At 41.3% G+C, this 17,962-nt stretch overlaps 1 protein-coding gene across 5 annotated transcripts in view; it reads right to left on the bottom strand.

Moving 5' to 3' along the window:
- Positions 1–17,962, bottom strand: part of cadpsa (Ca2+-dependent activator protein for secretion a) — a 139,341-nt gene that overhangs the window by 85,590 nt on the left and 35,789 nt on the right. For all 5 annotated transcript variants that reach the window (XM_024380273.2, XM_024380288.2, XM_024380294.2 and 2 more), the window contains exons 5-7: positions 9,030–9,110; positions 8,409–8,642; positions 6,150–6,271 (exon numbers count right to left, since the gene is read on the bottom strand). In XM_024380273.2, the coding sequence (XP_024236041.1) occupies positions 6,150–6,271; positions 8,409–8,642; positions 9,030–9,110 (437 nt within the window). The remainder of the gene's footprint in view (positions 1–6,149; positions 6,272–8,408; positions 8,643–9,029; positions 9,111–17,962) is intronic.

Raw genomic sequence — 17,962 nt, 5'->3', positions numbered from 1 at the left:
GGACAGTAGCCTACCTTGGGTGTAAAATTTTCAATGACAGCATTATTTATTCTGCAGTTATTCTATTGCTATTCATTGTTTCCAATAAACATTTGCATGTTAGTAGTATCTTCTGAATACAATTATTATGTCTCATATTTTAACTAAATGCAATGTATTAGCTTCCAATGTATTAGCTTCTAGCTGTCTAATAACATATTCTGATTGAATTGCTTGTCCTGCACTTTGTAAAAACCCAGAGTGCATGTTGGAAAAAGATCTTGATTCCTTTCTAAACATAGCAATGTGAATGCAAAGAGGACTTGGTGCACAAAATAGTTGCCTTGAACTGGCAAAAGAGTTGAGACCTCATTCAAAGGCAAAGGCAGTATGAATACAAAGATAACAGTTCTTATGCTTCTTATTTTTTACCCCAGAGTTCACTTTAAAGAGGACTGAGATCAGTTCTTTTAAAGAGGACTATATGTGAAAACACCCTTAGTTAAATTCTAGAAGCATGTGAGCCAGAGTGGGCAGAGAATGACAAACAGTAAGCATGGAATAGAGAGAGGCCTTGAATGCTTGTGGCCACTCATGTGTAGAATTAATATAGCCAGGAGTGACTTCACACTCACTAAAGTGCGGTGGGGGAGCACTGATATGGCAGAATGAAGACTAGTCCGACCATGTCTCTCTTTCACCCTCTCCATTTCCCTGGGGTTTGTGTTCTGTTTGTCTTGTCAGAGCAGAGTGCACTGGCGATGTAGTGTTGACTCTGCGATATTGACACAAATTTAGAGGGAAAAGAGAATCTATTATAATAGATTACAGAGCAGCATAATATTGCATGGATTAATGCAAACATAAATGTAATATTCTCCAGATGGTTTAAATTGTGTAGTATTTATGAATGCCTGACTGTAAATATGAATGTCTGACCCTGTCTGACTGTAAATGTGTTTTCAGCAAACTACTGTGGCTGCCCATCCCTGATTATTCTGTTTTCACATACTGTTCCATCTGTAGATGGCAGTGTAACAGCTTGCATCACTAAAGTCTGGATTAGATTCACGAGGTCAGAAAATGTCATTACAGAATGTATGAGTTGCTTTCAGAGAAAATTACAGAGATAAATTGATTTGTTAGGATCACAGCATGTAGTCCTCATTACAACATGCCTGAGATGAGCAGAGGTCTGAGAATGGGTCTATTTCTCCGGAGCGGCTAAGATGTGCGCAGGTCTAGTATGGCAGGTATTTCTCATCATGCAGAATGCTGGAGATGTGAATATGTCTAGGGATTGAGTGTATTTCTCATCCTGGCCCATGGCTCAGATGTGAGGCCTGGTGTTGGTTTGAGCCCGAGTGGCCACGAGCACAGCCCATGGGCATTCCTATATCACTCTCAGCTCAGCCACACGTGTGGAGCAGCACAAGATAGTACAGCACAATGCTGGAGCCACACACACAACAACGTTCCTTCTGCCTGGCTACAGCTCGCATCCAGCCAGCCAGGTTGTATCCTATGTGCAAAAAGCCCTTGGGTCACAGGTGTGAGTGAGTCCGTCCTTTCACACACCTCTCCACCCCGAATCACGGTGTGACCTGACCTGGTAACGCACACTCTCAGACACAAGCTACTGTGTTACTGTACAAAACACCTACCACTGCAGTCTGCAGACAGGGAGGGAGAGACAGCAGGAAGAGGAAGAGGGGGGAGTGAGGTAGAGAAGTAAAGATGAGATAGATGGGGAGATGGAGAGGGGGGAGAGAGAGGAAAGTGATCAGCTGGTCCATACCACAGAACAGATAACTAAAATCCCAACAGATAACATTCATACACTACATGACCAAAAGTATCTGGACAACTGTTCATCGAACATCTCATTCCAAATTCATGGGCATTAATATGGAGTTGGTCCCCACTCTTATGAGAAGGATTTCCACTAAATGTTGGAATATTGCGGCGGGGACTTGATTCCATTCAGCCACAAGAGCATTAGTGAGGTCGGGCACTGTTGTTGGGAGATTAGGCTTGGCTCGCAGTCGGCGTTACAATTCATCCCAAAGGTGTTCGATGGGATTCAGGTCAGGGCTCTGTGCATGCCAGTCAAGTTCTTCCACACCGATCTCGACAAACCATTTCTGCATGGACCTAGCTTTATGCATGGGGGCATTGTCATGCTGAAATAGGAAAGGGCCTTCCCCAAACTGTTGCCACAAAGTTGGAATCGTCTAGAATGTCATTGTATGCTGTAGCGTTAAGATTTCCCTTCACTCGAACTAAGGGGCCTAGCCCGAACCATGAAAAACATTATTCCTCCTCCATTAAACTTTACTATGCGTTGAGGAAGGTAGCGTTCTCCTGGCTTCCGCCAAACCCAGATTCGTCTGTCGGACTGCCAGATGGTGAAGTGTGATTCATCACTCCAAAGAACGCATTTCCTCTGATCGAGTCCAATGACAAATAGCTTTACATTACTCCAGCCGACGCTTGGCATTGCAGATGGTGGTCTTAGGCTTGTGTGCGGCTGCTCGGCCATGGAAACCCATTTCACAAAGCTTCCAACAAACAGTTATTGTGCTGTCAATGCTTCTAGAAACCGTTTGGAACTGGGTAGTGAGTCAGACAATTTTTACATACTAGGAGCTTCAGCACTCAGCGGCACCGTTCTATGTGCTTGTGTTGCCTACCACTTCGTGGCTGAGCCGCTGTTGCTCCTAGACGTTTCCACTTCACAATATCAGCACTTACAGTTGACAGGGGCAGCTCTAGCAGGACAGAAATGTGACAAATTTACTTTTTGGAAAGGTGGCACTATGACAGTGCCACGTTGAAAGTTACTGAGCTCTTCAGTAACTTTCTGCTACCAGCCATTCTACTACCAATGTTTGTCTATGGAAACTGCATGGCTGTGTGTTCAATTTTATACACCTGTCAGCAACAGGCTTGGCTGAAATAGCCAAATCCACTCATTTGAACGGGTGTCCACATACTATTGGCTATGTACTGTATTTCCTATTCCAAGTTCAACAGGACTTGCCATCTGTGGAAGAGAAGGAATGGATCCCTTTAGATGTGCATGTCAGGGTTTGCCCGAGATACTGTATCTAGCAATAATAGCCCCATACTCTGTTGAACTAAAGTTTCCACTGATCCACTCATAGCACAGCTCCCACCTGAGCCTTCCACCGTGAGGAAGCAGGGTCTAAAATAGCCCCTTCTCTCTCTCCCTCGCACTTATCTGATGCACACATAGACACACAGTTTGACGTCACAGATGGGCACAGCTGCCTCCCTGGCCAAAGTCTAGACTCTAGACAATGTCTACTCTCTATCTCTGTGCACTCAGGGCATAGAGACTGATATAACTCTGAAAATGTCAGACAACAAAGACCCATTGCACCACATATTTCACACTAGGGTGTGTTACAGTAACTGTGTGAAGCTAAAACTATAATCAACCAGCAACATCTGTCATCTCAGAAACAGAAGGCTCTCGCCAAAATTAACATTTCTGAATGAGTATTGATGGTCCTACTAAAAAACAAAAAGGTACAGGGTTACTGTTACAAACTGTTTTAGCTACTATAGTTCTAGCAGCAAGTCTAGAACATACCATCCTGCTTTTCAAATCAGAGAAGAGGAGACAGGGGTGATGAGCCTTGCATTAGAGTATGAGGAAAATAATTCCCTTTCCTTACAATGAGGATTTCAGGAAGAGGTATGGATTATGAATTACTCTTCTCTGTCAGTCTCCTTCACCCCCCCCCCACCCCCACCCCACAGAAAGAAAGTCAAATGAACACAGATACTGTACAAATAAAATGACATGTTATTTGTCACATGCTTCGTAAAAAAACAGGTGTAGACTAACAGTGATATGTTAACTTACGGGTCCTTTTACAACAATGCAGAGTTAAAAATGAAATAGCGACATGAGGAATAAATACACAATGAATAATGAACAACAATAACAAGAAAAAATAACATGGCTATAAACAGGGAGTACAAGTAACAGTATTAGAATTAGAAGCTAGCTAGTGGCACAGAAAAATGGGGTCAGTTATCAGTATCTTTTCTAATTAGTACTAACTAGCTAGCTAGCACAACTAACTAGGTGATAGGCTACTAGCTAGCGTTACTTACTAGCTAGTGCTACAAGCTAGCCATTACCTACCTAGTGCTACCAGCTAGCCGCTAGCTAGCAGGGGACAGCTAAAGCACAAGGTACAGTGTTTGTTTGGTTGTAGTGATTTTTGGCATAAACATTCTATCAAAAAAATTAAGAAAACTAAATTCATCCTGAACACATCGATAGCTAGCCAACTCTCCCAACTTTGACCATTACGATAGAAACACACTAACATAACACCCAGTACCAGAACTAGTGCGCCAACTGGTTTGTGCTTAACACACTGACACACAGGAACACATCAAGAGTTCAGGCATACCAGCTCAGGCATACCAAATGAGACGCAAAAATACAATTTGAGACGAATGCTTTGCGTTTCGCAGACCAGGCAGCAAGTGGATGCTTCTCGAATTGACATAGATGAGGAAAAAAGACTGTATAAAATAAATAATACAAATACTGAGCTATATTGCATGCTCATAAAATGTAGGAAGTATATGATTTTTTATTAATATAATTGCTCAGAGAAAGAGATTTAAAAAGTTTTTAAAAAGTTTAAAAAAAGATAGGGGTCAAAATGATTGGATGATTCCCTTGTTTTCAATATTCCAGCACCTTCCCCTTGCGAGGATAACGACACTGAGACTTTTAATAAACTGTTTTATGAGATTGGAGAACATATTGGGAGGGATCTAAGACCATTCCTCCATACAGAATATTTCCAAATCCTTGATATCCTCCGTCTGTGTTTATAGATTGCCCTCTTCAATTCGAACCACTGGTTTTCAATAGGGTTCAAGTCCCGAGACTGAGATGACCATGGCAAAATGTTGATTTTGTGGTCAAATAACAATTTCTTTGTGGATTTTGATGTGTGCTTTGAGTTATTGTCTTCCTGGAAGATCCATTTGTGGCCAAGTTTCAGCCTCCTAGCACAGGTAACCAGGTTTTGGGCTAAAATGTTCTCATTTTTAGCATACAATATAGCTCAGTATTTGTATCGTTTATTTTGCTCATCTTTATCATGGGTGCCAATAATTTCGGACCTAAATGTACATGTGTGAGTGTTCTTTAAATAAAGCAAAGCAAATGTCTCAACACAACCAGTGGAAGAAGGTGCATGTTGAGTAATCAGTCTGGCTCGGCGTCTACAACACCTGGTCATACTCACACAGGAAATATCATTACCACACCATGGTGTGCAGCTATTGACAGAACATGAACCCACCCTATGGACCACCTAATGAGGACTCAGGACTTGCTAATCATATTAACACAATCTGGATCAGGTGCTACTCAGAGTGGGACTGAGGGAAGAGCAGCAGTCAGGGGCTTGGGGTTTTTATGTCATAGGAAGTACACATGATGTGGCCATGTATATGTAAACAGGAAGTAGTGTGAGAGTGAGTTAGGAGCAGATTCAATCGCATCACCAGGTCATGTTTTATGTCACTGAGGCCTTGCACATGACTGGCTGTGATGAATCTAAGTAAACAACCTGTGACTGGAAATTAAATGCAGTTATGTTCTTCCTAACATGCTTAGCAAACATGAGTTTGTTTACATACAGTATATATCAAATATAACGTACTGAACATATTACCCAGTAACTAGGTATTTACTCTTAAAGAGGCAAACAGCAGCTGTTAGATCCATTATTGGACTTCTTGAAGAATATAACTTATAAATGCCTCATGACCTTAGTTGAACTGTCATACCCCATCAGATCCCAAAATACAAGCCAATGTTTGTAAACAAAGTAAATGTAAACAAACCATATATAGCCTCAAAACATGGTTAAACTATAATTGTGATATCATGGATGGTCAGTCCTTGCATTCATGTCTATGAATTTGAAAGTGTTTACATTTCTCCAGTCCCATCCCTCAACTTTTTACCAAACTAGGAACGTGGAGATCTCTTTGTTATTGTTTCTACTGCTGATTGCCACTTTAAATAAGGCTGTTATAATCTAATTTGTGTGCCCAGCATACCTGTGTGTGTATGTGTGTGCGTGTGTGTGTGTCACACTCACGTTGGCTTGGAGGCCTCGGCCTGGTCAGTCTGGAGCTTATGCCCCCCCTCCACCTCCATGGTGCAGTAGACGACTCGATTGGGCGCCAGAGACTTTAACCCCTGAACCTCCACAATCACCACCTGGCAGAGAGAATACTGCCAGTCAAATGCCTATACATGTTATTTATTTCCAACATGCATCTACTGCTAGAAACTAGTTTCAGACACAAAAAAATGTATTTTATCAGTTAGAGCTAGAGCACTGTTACAGGCACTGATACTACTATAAAGAAACATCTGACTAGTTTTTTTTTTACAAACATGGGCGCCCCCGATAAGCTCAGCTCCTCTGAACTACAGCCATGTCCCCTGAGAGCAGCAGAATAGGGAGTTTAAAACATTACGACTGTATTGAATGGCTGCTGCTATAAATATGTCTGAGGTATACGAGAGTGGAGGGACCATTAATCATCAGAGCCTATCCCCCTTGGCGTTTTTCCTATTTTGTTGCATTACAACCTGTAATTTAAATAGATTTTTTATTTAGATTTCATGTAATGGACAACACAAAATAGTCCAAATTGGTGAAGTGAAATGAAAAAAATGACTTAAAAAAAAAAAAAAGTGAAAAGTGGTGCGTGCATATGTATTCCCCCCTTTGCTATGAAGCCTCTAAATAAGATCTGTTGCAACCAATTACCTCCAGAAGTCACATAATTAGTTAATTAAAGTCCACCTCTGTGCAATCTAAATGTCACATGATCTCAGTATATATACACACCTGCTCTGAATGGCCCCACAGTCTGCAACACCACAAAGCAAGGGGCACCACCAAACAAGCGTCACCATGAAGACCAAGGAGCTCTCCAAACAGGTCAGGGACAATGTCGTGGAGAAGTACAGATCAGGGTTATAACAAAAATATTCGAAACTTTGAACATCGCACGGAGCACCATTAAATCCATTATTAAATATTGAAATAATAAGGCGTCACAACAAACCTGCCAAGAGAGGGCCGCCCACCAAAAATCATGGACCAGGCAAGGAGAGCATTAATCAGAGAGGCAACAAAGAGACCAAAGATAACTCTGAAGGAGCTGCAAAGCTCCACAGCGGAGATTGGAGAATCTGTCCATAGGACCACTTTAAGCCGTACACTCCACAGAGCTGGGCTTTACGGAAGAGTGGCAAGAAAAAAGCCATTGCTTTAATTAAGAAAACACATTTGGTGTTCGCCAAAAGGCATGTCGGAGACTCCCCAAACATATGGAAGAAGGTACTCTGGTCAGATGAGACAACAATTTCTCATCACCCCGAGAAAACCATTGCCAACAGTGAAGCATGGTGGTGGCAGTATCATGCTGTGGGGATGTTTTTCATCGGCAGGGACTGGGAAACTAGTCAGAATTGAAGGACTGATGGATGGCACTAAATACAAGGAAATTCTTGAGAGAAACCTGCTTCAGTCTTCCAGAGATTTGAGACTGGGATGGGGGTTCACCTTCCAGCAGGACAATGACCCTAAGCATACTGCTAAAGCAACTCTCGAGTGGTTTAATGGGTACCATTTAAATGTCTTGGAATTGTCTAGTCAATGCCCAGACCTCAATCCAACTGAGAATCTGTGGTATGACTTAAAGATTGCTGTATACCAGCGGAACCCCATCCAACTTGAAGGAGCTGGAGCAGTTTTGCCTTGAAGAATGGGAAAAAATCCCAGGGGCTAGATGTGCAAAGCTTATAGAGACATACCCCAGGAGACTTGCAGCTGTAATTGCTGCAAAAGGAGGCTCTAAAAAGTATTGACTTTGGGGGAGTGAATAGTTATGCACGCTCAAGTAAAGTTTGATATTTTTTCACAATAAAACATATTTTGCATCTTCAAAGTGGTAGGCATGTTGTGTAAATCAAATGATACATTTTAATTCCAGGTTGTAAGGCAATAAAATAGGAAAAATGCCATGGTGGGTGAATACTTTCGCAAGCCACTGTATCTCCCTCTTTCCCTGTCTCTCTCTCTCTCTCTCTCTCTCTCTCTCTCTCTCTCTTGCTCTCTCTCTCTCTCTAAACCACCTATGTCATTCAGTCTACATCTCTCTCTTACTTTCCCTCTCAGTGTCTGTCTGTTTCTAAAGTAAGAAGAGCCTTGAATGTTATTTTCTATGTAGCCTGACAGATGAAAAGTCAGGATTATTTCAATAGCACACTTCTGCAAATGACCACTGGAGGCAGTGTCTCTGGCACGCAATGTTTGAGCTGCAGTGTTAACCAACCATACCTCCAGAGTGAAGGAGAGCACCACATCAGACTTGGACAGTGTGTTCTCGTCCTCCTGTCCCATGTCTATGATAGAGCTGTTGTGTCCTCGTTTGAGCTTCTGCAGTTTGAACTCTCCTCCCTTGGACACGGGCATGCTCTCCAGGTTAGCCATAAGCAGGTTCACTGAGGATCTCAGCTCCTCTATGAACATGGCCTCCATCTCTTTGGAAACAAACTTGGGAAACCTGCCGCCCTGTTATGGCACAGAAACATACACACACAGGTATACACACAGGCACGCACGTACACACACACACAGGCACGCAAGCACACAAGTCACACCCACGTCCATTGTGTAGTCTACAACCATAAAGGTATTTTTAAAGAGGATCTTTATTTATGGGTACTCCTGCATGAGTCTACCTCTGCTCTTACATTATTGAGGCAGTTTTCTGATGTAAAGATGTGCCTTATGCTTGAGGGCCTAGGGTTCAGAACACACAGATACTGTAGTATCACTACTACTTAGTTTATAGACCTTAGAGCTACCATCTTCTACTGTATCAGAAACAGCTCTGGTGAGGTGATTTAAGAGTGGTAGGTTGGTGTCTAACTTTACTTTGAGATAGTTGTGTCTTACCCTGGCGATCTGATCTGCCATCTGCAGTCGTCCGTCCAGCTCTCTCCTGATCTGAGCAGCCTGCTCGTCTGGGTTATCAAGCTGGAAACAAACACAACGACAAGAGACGTTTTCATGACATAAGCCTTACATTCAGCATTTATTATCACCTGGTGGCATAACGCAGGGCCTTACACACAACCTCCATTACAAACCCTGATATTGACATAGTATTACCTTTAGTTCTTATATCCTAATAATCATCATTGGAAATTGTTTGTAGTAATGTATGAATGTATCAAGATGTAATGACTTGGAGCGTACATGTACAGATATAGAATCTTAATTTGATCAATGCAAACTTGTGGTGTATTTGAGGTTTAAAACCTCTAGACCAACATCTAGTGAAATTGCAGAGCTCCAAATTCAAAAACAGAAATACTGATTATAAAAATTCAGAAGACATTCAAGTGTTATATATATGTTTAAAGATGAACTTCTTGTGAATCCAAACACGGTGTCAGATTTCAAAAAGGCTTTAAGGCAAAAGCATACCATGCGATTATTTGAGAACATCGCCCAGCAGACAAATCATTACAAACAGTAACCAGCCAAGTAGAAGAGTTACACAAGTCAGAAATAGAGATAAAATGAATCACATACCTTTGATGATCTTCATATGGTTGCACTCAGAAGACATTAATTTTTCTCAATAAATGTTTGTTTTGTTTGATAAAGTCTCTCTTTATATCCAAAACCGCTTTGTTCGCCCATAATCCATAATCAAAAATCGTATCTAATTGTATCCGTAAAGTTCATAGAAACATGTCAAACGATGTTTATATCCAATCCTCAGGTTGTTTTATAGCCTAAATAATTGATCATATTTCAACCAGACAATAACGTCATCAATATAAAAGGTAAAAAAGAAAGGCGCACTCTCGGGATTGCCCATGAAAAAGCTCTGTGGCACTTTAGGGTCCAGTCATTCAGACTGTTCTTACTCCCTAATTTTTCAGAATACAAGCCTGAAACTATTTCTAAAGACTGTTGACATCTAGTGGAAGGCATAGGAACTGCAATTTGAGTCCTAAATCAATGGATACTGTAATGGAATTGAATAGAAAACAACAAAAAAAATAAAAAATCCTACTTCCTGGATGGATTTTTCTCAGGTTTTCACCTGCCAAATCAGTTCTGTTATAGTCACAGATGTTATTTTAACAGTTTTGCAAAATGTAGTGTTTTCTATCCAAATCTACCAATTATATGCATATCCTAGCTTCTGGGCCTGAGTAGCAGGCAGTTTCCTTTGGGCACGCTTTTTATCCGGAGGTGAAAATAGTGCCCCCTACCCTAGAGAAGTTAAGAAAGGCTTCTACAGTTTGTAATTTCCACTTAAAAATGTATCAAACCCTACAAAAATTGTCATTAATTATAATTCACACAATAATTAACATTTCTTGTTGCTGCAGGATTATTTTCCTGCTGTGAGAAACTGGTCAAATTAAGATCCTACACCTGTACACCCCACCAATACGATGAGCTGTAGGCTAACCAATTTAATTTCCATTTGAATCCCATGACTTCCACTCCCCTGGAAATGGTGATCGATATTCAACCACTGTCAAATGATTGTGTTTGTCGTGAATTAGACCTTGGAAGTAAATTCTCTATTTAAGGATGCTTGTTTACAGCCCTGGTTCAGATCTATTACTTTGTCACTTGACTATACTATAAATCAGAGTTGTCTTCATCAGATGTATGTGCAGTATAGACTCTTTCTCCAGATTGCAGAGCAGAGGTGGGTCTTCTGAGAAAAGGGGTAGTCATTAGTGGTCAGGGAGCCTGCAGTACGATAGCAGACACAAACACATCTGTCACAGCCACTCCTTCAGCCCCTGAGGATGGAGGAGCAAATGACTACAGATATGGTTTCTAGCCGGGCATTTACTGGCAGGAATACACATACTGAAGTACATTGACATATACCACACACATATCCACAGACCACACGAGCATGACCATATACACACAGCCACAGATATGCAACAAGATCTCTAGAATCTATGCTAATCGAATCCCCCAGTCTGTTCGGAGGCATCGTTAGGGCTCTTAAAGCAGGATGGGTAGGGCACTGTCAGAGTCGTGTGTATAGGTGGCAGGGAAGTCAGGCGCAGGAGAGTCAAACAGAGTGTAAAATGGAGTCTTGTAATGAATGTCCACATAACATGCTCCATAACACTAATAAGAATAGAAACAAACATGGGTACGAGGACCCATCGCGCACCTATACAATAAACACAACACTGACAATAAACAATCTCTGACAAAGACATGAGGGGAAACAGAGGGTTAAATACACAACAGGTAATGACTGGGATTGAAAACAGGTGTGTGGGAAGACAAGACAAAACCAATGGAAAATGAAAAATGGATCAATGATGGCTAGAAGACCGGTGACGTCGACCGCTGAGCACCGCCCGAACAAGGAGAGGCAACAACTTTGGCAGAAGTCGTGACAGGCACACACACACACAATGAACAACACTACATCAGAGTCACTGTCTATGTGTCTCCTGACCAGACCAGCCTAGTCCTGCGGCCATGAAATAATACAGTAAGAATAAAAAACAGGCATGTAACTCTGGCAGAGTTTTACGCCCTGTGCCAAACGAGTCCAGTAGAGTGCCAGGGCACTGAGGCATTCTTCACAACAACAATGAGAGAGGGGTGGGAAACAAGGGAGAGGGTAGATGAAAAGAGAACTAGAAATGCTGGCAGAACACACAGACTCACCTACTGAGAGTATTTGCTGCATTACACCAGAGCAGTAAAGAGAGAGAGATATCCCTGTAATAATACAATCAGATCTGATGTAAGCAAGGCCAACCATAATTAGATTCATTAAATCTGCCTAATCTCCACCGGCCAAAGCTGCGCACCTGATTGCCACACCATATGCATCTGACTGTGTCTGTTTATCAATGTGTGTCTGAGAGAATTGTGTTATTATGATTGTGTCGGTGTGTGTGTCTAGATTAACTCTTCAACATTACTTCTCCTTCCCTCCCTCTGTAGGCCTCCAGGGGACAGGGAACCCAGAGGGGAAGGGGGGGGGTGTTGTTTGATATTAGTGAATTATAAGATGATGGTCTCGCTCTTCATTCACCCCATCCTCTCCCTCATCCTCTCCCTCACTTCATCCATCCCTCTATTAATTTCTGTCTCAGATTCTCTGAAAATGTCCTGTTCTCTCTCTCTCTCTCTGCCCACGCTACGTACACCCTCTCCACCCTCCACCTTCTGCCAGGGCACTGAGGCATTCTTCACAACAACAATAAGAGAGAGGGATGGGAAACAAGGGAGAGGGTGGATAAAAATAGGACTAGAAATGCTGTCAGAATACACAGAGTCTTTGCTGAAATGGTTTGTTGAGATCGGTGTGGAAGAACTTGACTGGTCTGCACAGAGCCCTGACCTCCACCCCATCAAACACATGTGGGTTGAATTGTAACGCCGACTGCAAGCCAAGCCTAATCTCCCAACATCAGTGGCCGACCTCACTAGTGCTTGTGGCTGAATGGAAGCAACTTGAAACTTATACAGAGTCTGCCCGTTGGGATTGCAGTTCTGTGGTGTGGACAGCTGATCACTTCCCTTCTTCTCTCTCCCATCTCTCCATCTCGCATCTTTACCTCTCTCCCCTCTCTTCCTCTTCCTGTGGTCACTCCCTCCCTGTCTGCAGACTACAGTGGTAGATGTTTTGTACAGTAACACAGTAGCTTGTGTCTGAGAGTGTGCATTACCAGATCGCACCGTGATGGACTCACTCACTCACTCACACGTGATGGACTCACTCATACATGTGATCCGAGGGCTTATAGTGTAATTCTTGCTCTCCACACCCACACACTTTTTATTGGCAGCCCTACCCCAGTGTGTATGGGATATACAGTCAGTCAGTCAGTCAGTCTATATGTCTGTGATCTGTAGTATCCATCTGAGCATCATGGTATTGTAACTGTAGTAGCCGTATTATTGTACTGAGTGGCAATCGATAGTGTATTCTGTCCACTGGTAGAGTAGCATGCTGGACTATCTATCTTTTCACTCACTCACTAGAGCGTGGAGCCTCTGTGTCTGAAGGCTGCTCACTCTATCATTAGGCACTCCAGGCAGCAGATAACTCATCCTTAAGTGAAAACATCCATGGGTGTGAACAGCTATAGTGTAACCCACAGGCAGAGGGAGGCAGAGCAGGGTAAATTGTGGATAAGGGTTATGTAGACTTTCCCTCTCACACTTGTACATATTCAGGTTGACTGTGTTTAGATCCCAGTTCAGGACCCTTGTCTCGATTGAGTTTAGAGTCAAGTATGGTACTGTCTGTTACCATTGTCATGGCTACAGTCTTCCTAATCTGCTTGTTCTCTTCTGTTTTCCACTTTTCAAAGAAAAACACAGACACACGCACGCACACAGCTCTGCCAGCGTAAATATTTCAGTGTGCATGAGTGTCTGTTCAATCGTTAATTCTATGTGCAGACAACTTGGGGCACACTGATGCTGTGATACTACCCTGTTTTCCTGGGTGAGGATACAGTGAATTCAGATTCTTGTAAATCAACTCTGTATGGAGGAGTTAGAATTTCATAACATACAGGTGTTCAGATATTGTTTCAAGTTTTATTAGTCATATGTACGGCATACACATGGTATACATCATCCAACGAAATGCTTGCCTGTAGGTTTATTCTCATCAATGCAACAACAATAAGAAATAATACAAGATAAGAATACAAACAAAGTAAATGGCTTTGTAGAATATATATATATATCACAATACTGTTCAAAAGTATGGGGTCACTTAGAAATGTCCTTGTTATAAAGACAGTTTAAAAGAATTGTCCAATAAAATAACATCAAACTGACCCAATTTTTTTATTTCACCTTTATTTAACCAGGTAGGAAAGTTGAGAACAAGTTCTCATTTACAACTGTGACCTGGCCAAGATAAAGCAAAGCAGTTCGACACATACAACAACACAGAGTTACACATGGAGTAAAACAAACATACAGTCAATAATACAGTAGAAAATAAGTATATATACAATGTGAGCAAATGAGGTGAGATAAGGGAGGTAAAGGCAAAAAAAAGGCCATGGTGGCGAAGTAAATACAATATAGCAAGTAAAACACTGGAATGGTAGTTTTGCAGTGGAAGAATGTGCAAATACAGTGATACAGAAATACAGTGTAGACATTTTATTTTTATTAGCCAGTCTGAGATATGGCTTTTCTTTGCAACTCTGCCTAGAAGGCCAGCATCCCGGAGTCGCCTGTTCACTGTTGACATTGAGACTTGTGAACCCACAAATGCTGATGCTCCAGATACTCAACTAGTCAAAAGAAGGCCTGTTTTATTTCTTCTTTAATCAGGGCAACAATTTTCAGCTGTGCTAACATAATTGCAAAAGGGTTTTCTAATGATCAATTAGCCTTTTAAAATAATAAACTTGGATTAGCTAACACATCGTGTTATTGGAACACAGGAGTGATGGTTTCTGACAATGGGCCTCTGTTTGCCTATGTAGATATTCATTTTTTTTAATCAGTTGTTTCCAGCTACAATAGTCATTTACAACATAAACAATGTCTACACTGTATTTCTGATCAATTTGATGTTATTTTAATTTAATTTAATTTTTTTGTGCTTTCTTTTGCTTTTCTTTAAAAAACATGGACATTTCAAAGTGACCCCAAACTTTTGAACGGTAGTGTATATATTTGCATAAGTATAATACAGGAATTCACAATTTATAGTCTAATATTTACATGTGTTTTGGGGAAGGGGTGATTGGGGGGCAAGTGTTTTAGATTGTGCAGTATTTAGCAATCATTATAAGAGTCTGGTAGCAGCAGTTGTGATGTGTGGGAGGGAACCAATACGGTCTATCTGGTTTAATATAGGCAGGGTGACAACAGCTGACAGGGGAGGCAGGGAAAGAGAGGTGGCCATGTTTACTGTCGCCATGGGAGCCATGAATGAGCAGACAAAGGGCATAGTGTGTGTGAGACTGACAGCAGAAAGGTTTCACAAACAAAGACACACACACGCACACACACACACACACACACACACACACCTTCGCAAAATACAGCACCACACAGTCTAGACAAAAACAAAAGTCCAGCATTCAGATCTACTTCAAAGCTTTCAGACAGATCTCTATTTGTAGTATGATAACAGCAAGGTCTTTGATGAAAATTGAGGATATGTTACTTCCCCATCTCTCCCATTCTGTAATTCACAGCAAATGTATGCATAGAATGGAGGGATTTCAAATTGTTGTGTTGATAGCCTTGTTTATGATTCTAAAATATATAATATACATATTAACTTAGGTGCACAGTAAGTGACTTAAGTTACTTATACATCTAACAGAAACTCACTCTGATGACGGCTGTTGTTTTTCTTTTCCACCTCAAGTGGAAAAGAACTGATAAAAGTGACTTCTGCCAGAAATGGTCTGTATCCTGGGGAAGGCAAAAGGTTTTGTCAAACAAACAACTGTTTGAGTTGATGTTTTTATATTGTTTTATAGTTAACCGATTCCACAGGCTTTATGGACAGTGTTTGTATGGGGCCTACCTATCCTTGAAGTTAGAGAGGCAGACAGGTGGCCAGAAGGTTACCAGAGAAAAGAAAGAGGGAGATGAACTGGCAACCGGAAGGTGTGTGTTCGTGTTGTGTGAGCAGAGCTGAAGGCAAATGATCTGCCTCACCAGAGCTGGATTAATAAAGATACTATTTATTTATCATGCTGATCTAATGTTGGATTTGTGTTTCCATAGGAGTCCCTGGGCAACCAGCAGTGTAGTCACATCAGCCATGTTGTGATGTTGCCTGTCCATTCTGACCAATTACAGGCTTTCATTAAAACAGCGCCAGGCAGTCGGCACGACCACATCCATAACACCAAACCCCATCTGATAAAACGGAACAACACCCACGCTGTTCCACCCACACTCAGGGCACACACAGGCCACACAGGACTGAAATTCAATTCATGAATTTATTCAATTTATTCCTTAACTGAAGTCATCATTACAGGCTAAAACACATTCTTCAGAAGACAAAGAGTCTCTGCCTACTATCATAGGTTACACACAGCGGTGAGACGACCTCTCGTTTTAATTTAGTCAGTCACTAAGGTTGTTTCTACACAGAAAGGTTTACATAGTCATGAATTGCACTACTAGCCTTCAGTTTGCTGAGGGAGAGGTTCACACGCGCATGCGCACGCACACACAAACACACACACACACACACACACACACACACACACACACACCATCTGCCTATCAGTCTCCTTCAAAAGCATTCAACACACAACCCTAAGGTACATGATGACAGGTACCTGATTAAGGGCCCAGATGACAGCTGTTCTGTCCCTCATTTTGGAAGCCCGCAATTTGGGCAGCAAGCGTGGTAATAGGCCTAGCTGATAATTGAGTTACGGCTGTCAATTAAAATAATCTAAAATATGTGTGAAGATAATGTCATCAGTAGTAAATGTACAGGTAATCCCTGTCATTTGGTTACATACATTTCTGTTAATGCATGTATTAATTAAATTAATTTACCATTCTCATTCTCAGAGTGGAAATGTTGTTTGCAGAGTTCACAACCTGCTACACTTGTGAGAAACAAGTTTTGGTTTATTTCATAACCATCATTTACGAGATTTGTCTTTTTTTTATTGTCTTCTGTTTGTAGTGCTCCATGTGAGCAATGACCATGTGTCTGTTTTCTCTTTCCTGATAATGTTGAGGGAGCAACAATCTCCCCTCGATAAGCACCAATCCTCGGTGTGAAAAAGCAATGGAAGTTCTAGGTCCACTGCTTCATTGGCCTGAAGGCTATGCGCTCCTTTTTTTTAGGCGTCAATGGATGACGGTGAATCAATCTGCCCATATGGCAGAGACTGGTGATCTCGCAATTGTTGACTTTTACCTTTGATTTTTGTAATTTTTATTCAGATTTTTACGATTAACCACGTGACAATTATTTTGAGAAACAAAAACTTTATTATTTTAATGAAACTGTTAATGCGCATATGAAAATCAGAACTGGCATACAGAATGGTAGAAATGGTAGGATAAATTGCTTCCCCAAGCTTCCCCAAACTTGAAACTATGAAGTCTTTATAAAATAATTGCCTCCACGTTTGCAGGGTCGGATTTTACCTTGCTTCAAAAGCTACTTTGAGGCAAGGTAAGACATGCCTTGTGAAGAAACATTTTATGGAGGTGCTTTTCTGTTAACCAATTCGACTTGGTTCATGCAAGTGATTGATTGATCTTTCCTGGGAGGAATCTTCACTATCAGTATAAGCAATTTGGCAGTATGTCCAGAACATTGCTTTGAGAACTGAAAGGGGTCTCTCAGTTTCAAGGTATCAGCTTGGAGAGAAGAAGCCTTGTTAGGTATTGGTCGGTCACATGCATGAACCAAACGCTAATAATGAATAATGAATCATGTAAATCATGTAAATATAACTTGTCTGTGTAAGCAGTTTATAAGTAACGGTACTGCCCCGGCAGAGCCTCCAACCGACGTTTACTATGGTTCATTAAGTTTGTTGGAACCTCTCCAGCTTGCTGATAATATAAATATATAAATATATTAATAAATATATATATATATATAATATATATATATATATATATAAATATATATATATATTAATATTGACATCAGATGTCCCTGGTGATAATTTCCATGACAGACTTGACAGACAAACTAATATGAAATAAAACATTCAGATTTCAAACAATTAAGTATGATTTCAAAATGCATATTGCCTCTAGCTCACATTGTAAAGTGGTGGGTGACGCGCTGATATCCTGGTGCCTACACTTGAATGGTGAATGGGAGGTGTGCTTCA

The sequence above is a fragment of the Oncorhynchus tshawytscha genome, linkage group LG02, assembly GCF_018296145.1.
Source record: "Oncorhynchus tshawytscha isolate Ot180627B linkage group LG02, Otsh_v2.0, whole genome shotgun sequence".
NCBI lineage: Eukaryota > Metazoa > Chordata > Actinopteri > Salmoniformes > Salmonidae > Oncorhynchus > Oncorhynchus tshawytscha.
This window is presented reverse-complemented; position numbering and strand designations above follow the sequence as displayed.